Consider the following 3,886-nt stretch of genomic DNA (forward strand, 5'->3'; position numbering starts at 1 on the left):
TGTGTGTGTGACTGTGTACTTTTTTCTCATAGTGATTGTGTGTGTGCGACTGTGTAATTGTTTCTCATAGTGATTGTGTGTGTGTGACTGTGTGTGTTTTAGGGGATGTACTTTCACTCTACCAGGCATGTAACCATGACGATATCCTCTCCTGTCCAACAGCCATGTCTCTGTTTCCAACAACAGTAGTCTGTTTGCTTTTCTTTCAGACCTCAAGTAAGCAATGCCTGGGGATTCCACCAGCTGCTGCTCCATGCGGTTTAGAAAGAGACCCATAATACAGGAAGTTCTGCTCCTTTAATAACACTGACCGTTTGCTAGCATGTTGCCTCCACGCAGAGCAGGCGCCCTGCCGGAGCCCTCCCCCTCCGCCTCTCCCTCTCCCAGCCTGAGGAGGGTCCATGTTCGATGGGCCTCGTACCTCTCCCTCTCCCTGGCCCTCCTCTGGTTCCCTTCTGGAGCACTAGCCTCAACCCTCAACTGCCACAAGACCTGCATCTGTGCCAGTAACATCCTGAGCTGTTCCAAGATGAACCTGACCACGGTGCCCACTGGCCTGCCTCTCTACACGGCCGTCCTGGACCTCAGCTACAACCACATCGCCCGGCTGAGGGCTGAGTGGACCACGGTGAAACTCACCAAACTCCGCAACCTCTTGCTCAGTCACAACGGCCTTCACTTCCTCTCCACCGAGGCCTTCCTCTACGTGAAACACCTGTGCTACCTGGACCTGTCCTCCAACAACCTGCGACAGCTGGACGAGTTCATCTTCGAGCCGCTGGGGCAGCTGGAGGTGAGAGACAGAGGGAGAGAGAGAGAGCGAGAAGGAGAGAGAGACAGAGAGAGAGAAAGACTGAGAAAGAGAGAGACAGAGAGAGACAGAGAGAGCGAGAGAGAGAGAGAGAGAGGGAGATTGAGAGAGACAGAGACAAAGTAAGAGAGAGAGAGATTTTTAACAATGTACATAGCCATAATATGACATTTGAAATGTGTCTATTCCTTTGAAACTTGTGAGTGTAATGTTTACTGTTCATTTTTGATTGTTTATTTCACTTTTGTTTATCTATTTCACTTACTTTGGCAATGTAAACATGTTTCCCATGCCAATAAAGCCCATTGAATTGAGAGAGAGAGAGAGAGAGAGAGAGAGAGAGAGAGAGAGAGAGAGAGAGAGAGAGAGAGAGAGAGAGAGAGAGAGAGAGAGAGAGAGAGAGAGGAGAGAGAGAGAGAGAGAGAGAGAGAGGAGAGAGAGAGAGAGAGAGAGAGAGAGAGAGAGAGAGAGAGAGAGAGAGAGAGAGAGAGAGAGAGAGAGAGAGAGAGAGAGAGAGAGAGAGAGAGAGAGAGAGAGAGAGAGAGAGAGAGAGAGAGAGAGAGAGAGCGCGCGTGCGTTCATTTGTTGGTAAAAGAGAGACAGGACAATGGTTTTAATTTACAATACGTCTCATTACATATTATCAATAACAATAATTGGCTAAATTATTTGATACAATGTACTGTTTCATTGTTAAAATGTCACACACATGAACTGGTATTAGCAAGCAATAACACATTTCAGGTTTAAAATACACATGGTTCATTTCTCCATATTCCCAGGTGCTGTTGCTGTACAACAACCGTATCTCTCAGATCGACCGCTCGGCTTTCCAAGGCCTCCACAGCCTGCAGAAACTCTACCTGTCCCAGAACATGATCTCACGCTTCCCCCTGGAACTGGTCAAAGACAAGACCAGCCTGGAGAGACTCAGCCTGATGGACGTCTCCTCCAACAGGATCAAGGTATAAGACTGTTTTTTATACCTTTATTTTGGTTACTTGACCTAACCATGATGTTGACCTAACCATGATGTTGACCTAACCATGATGTTGACCTAACCATGATGTTGACCTAACCATGATGTTGACCTAACCATGATGTTGACCTAACCATGATGTTGACCTAACCATGATGTTGACCTAACCATGATGTTGACCTTGCAGCCTGCAGTGTGTTTTACTACAGCACTCTTATGACTTTAGGATTTTATTTTTGTGCCTGTGAGGTGTGAAACACCTTGAGATGTAACCTTATTCTAAAGTGTGGTGTGCAAATAAAATATATTATTACTATTATTATTATTATTATTATTATTATTATTATTATTATTATTATTATTATCAGGTCCCCCCCATGCATGCAAACGTAATAGTTTCTCATAATGTGTGTATTCGTCTTCTTGTTAGGCCCCTCCCATCGAGGAGCTGCAGGTGCTGCCTGCCTGGATAAAGAACGGCCTCTACTTCCACAACAACCCTCTGATCTGTGGCTGTGGTCTTTATAGTCTCCTGGCCCATTGGCACATCCGCCGGCTCAACTCAGCCCTGGACTTTAAAGACGAGTACACCTGCTATCTCCCCGGGCCCCAGAAAGGCAGGGTGGGTGTGTTGGATCTGAACAGAGACCATATGAACTGTAGCACGTTCCGCGAGGCGGACGAGGAGGCTTGGCTGGAACAGACGCTGATCCTGCGCTGTGATACTAAACACAGGGACCTGTCTAAGACCTGGGTGACGCCTGGTAATGTGGTGGTGACAGAGGGGGCGAATCAGACAGCCAAGGTGCTTCCTGACGGCAGTCTCCAGATCAGCCCGGTGAAGCCGGAGGATTCTGGGACGTATACGTGCCACGCTGTGAGCGAAGCCCTCAACGAGACGCTCATCGTGATGGTCAAGGTGTTTGCTGTTCTGTAATGTGTTTGCTGTGTGTTGTGACGTTGCATGTACAGTAATCCTGTGACATCTTTATTTCCCCTCGGGGATCAATAAAGGTAAATTCAATTAAAATTCAACTCAAACCTATTCTATTCTATTCAATTCAATTCGCGTCTGCAAAATTACCCAAATCTAAATTAAAATTCAACTCCATTCCTATCGATTCCTAAAGGTGCATAACTTCACGGAGAAGGGAAACGGCGAAGCCCTGAACACGGCCTACACCACGCTGGTGGGCTGCCTGAGCAGCGTGGTCCTAGTGCTCATCTACCTGTACCTGACCCCCTGTCGATGCTTCTGCTGCCCCAAGAACAACCACCAGGACTCCATCCACTCCTCCATGCTCAGCGCCGCGCCCAGCCATGAGGACCTGGCCAACAACACTGACCCAAGGCACGTGGCCTTCATCGACCCCAAGGAGCTGGGACAGGGGCTGAACGGGAAGGTGAACCCCAGCGATGGAGAAGGGGACCAGGGAGAGATGGATGAGGAGGGAGGGTTACTGAGGAAGGGAAGGAGGAAGAAGTCTGTGGCTGAGTCTATTTGTTCAGTCTTCTCTGACACCCCATAGTGGTCTGAGATGGTACGGACCGGAGATCTAGGTGTACGCTGTGACGTGATTAGATGGATCAGTGAAGTACGTGGTGTGATTGGATGAAACTGTGAATACTTCCTGAAGGTGGGAACCTGGACAAAAAGCCAATCACAGTTCACCAAACTGACCAATCAGAAGCTTCAGGAGAGTGTTAAAAACATTCCCTTGGTATCAACAAGGACAATTAACAATAGACAGGACCGTTCCAGCATTGAATTTGTAGCACTTAAATATACATAAATACTGTGAGAGCCTGACAGCGGAGTGTAAGAGGACACTATTCCTTCCTGTGATGTAGTAACTGTGTAAGAAGATATCATGTTGGACAGTATCAGTACTCAGGAAGACATTGATTGGTGGAGAACAGAAAATATGAGACGTGCGCCATTTTAAACATTTAAATCAAGTATATGAGCCTTGTAGACTGACTCATATTTATATTCACTAATAGGAGTAGACTAGCGTAAGTCTTCTGTAGATGTTAGCACATACAGAACATACATACGGTAGCTATACCCATAGAAATTGAATTACTTTATACTA

At 46.9% G+C, this 3,886-nt stretch overlaps 1 protein-coding gene across 1 annotated transcript; it reads left to right on the forward strand.

Moving 5' to 3' along the window:
- Window positions 1–322: 322 nt before the first annotated feature.
- LOC311147325 (amphoterin-induced protein 1-like) lies at window positions 323–3,319 on the forward strand (the record flags this gene model as incomplete). The annotated part of the gene is made up of 4 exons (XM_084184012.1): window positions 323–793; window positions 1,594–1,776; window positions 2,221–2,709; window positions 2,921–3,319. 4 exons carry the CDS (start codon window positions 323–325, stop codon window positions 3,317–3,319), a joined length of 1,542 nt encoding a protein of 513 aa, XP_084040138.1.
- Between the last annotated feature and the right edge of the window lie 567 nt (window positions 3,320–3,886).

The sequence above is a fragment of the Coregonus lavaretus genome, assembly GCF_964263955.1.
Source record: "Coregonus lavaretus genome assembly, chromosome: 20".
Taxonomy (NCBI): Eukaryota; Metazoa; Chordata; class Actinopteri; order Salmoniformes; family Salmonidae; genus Coregonus; species Coregonus lavaretus.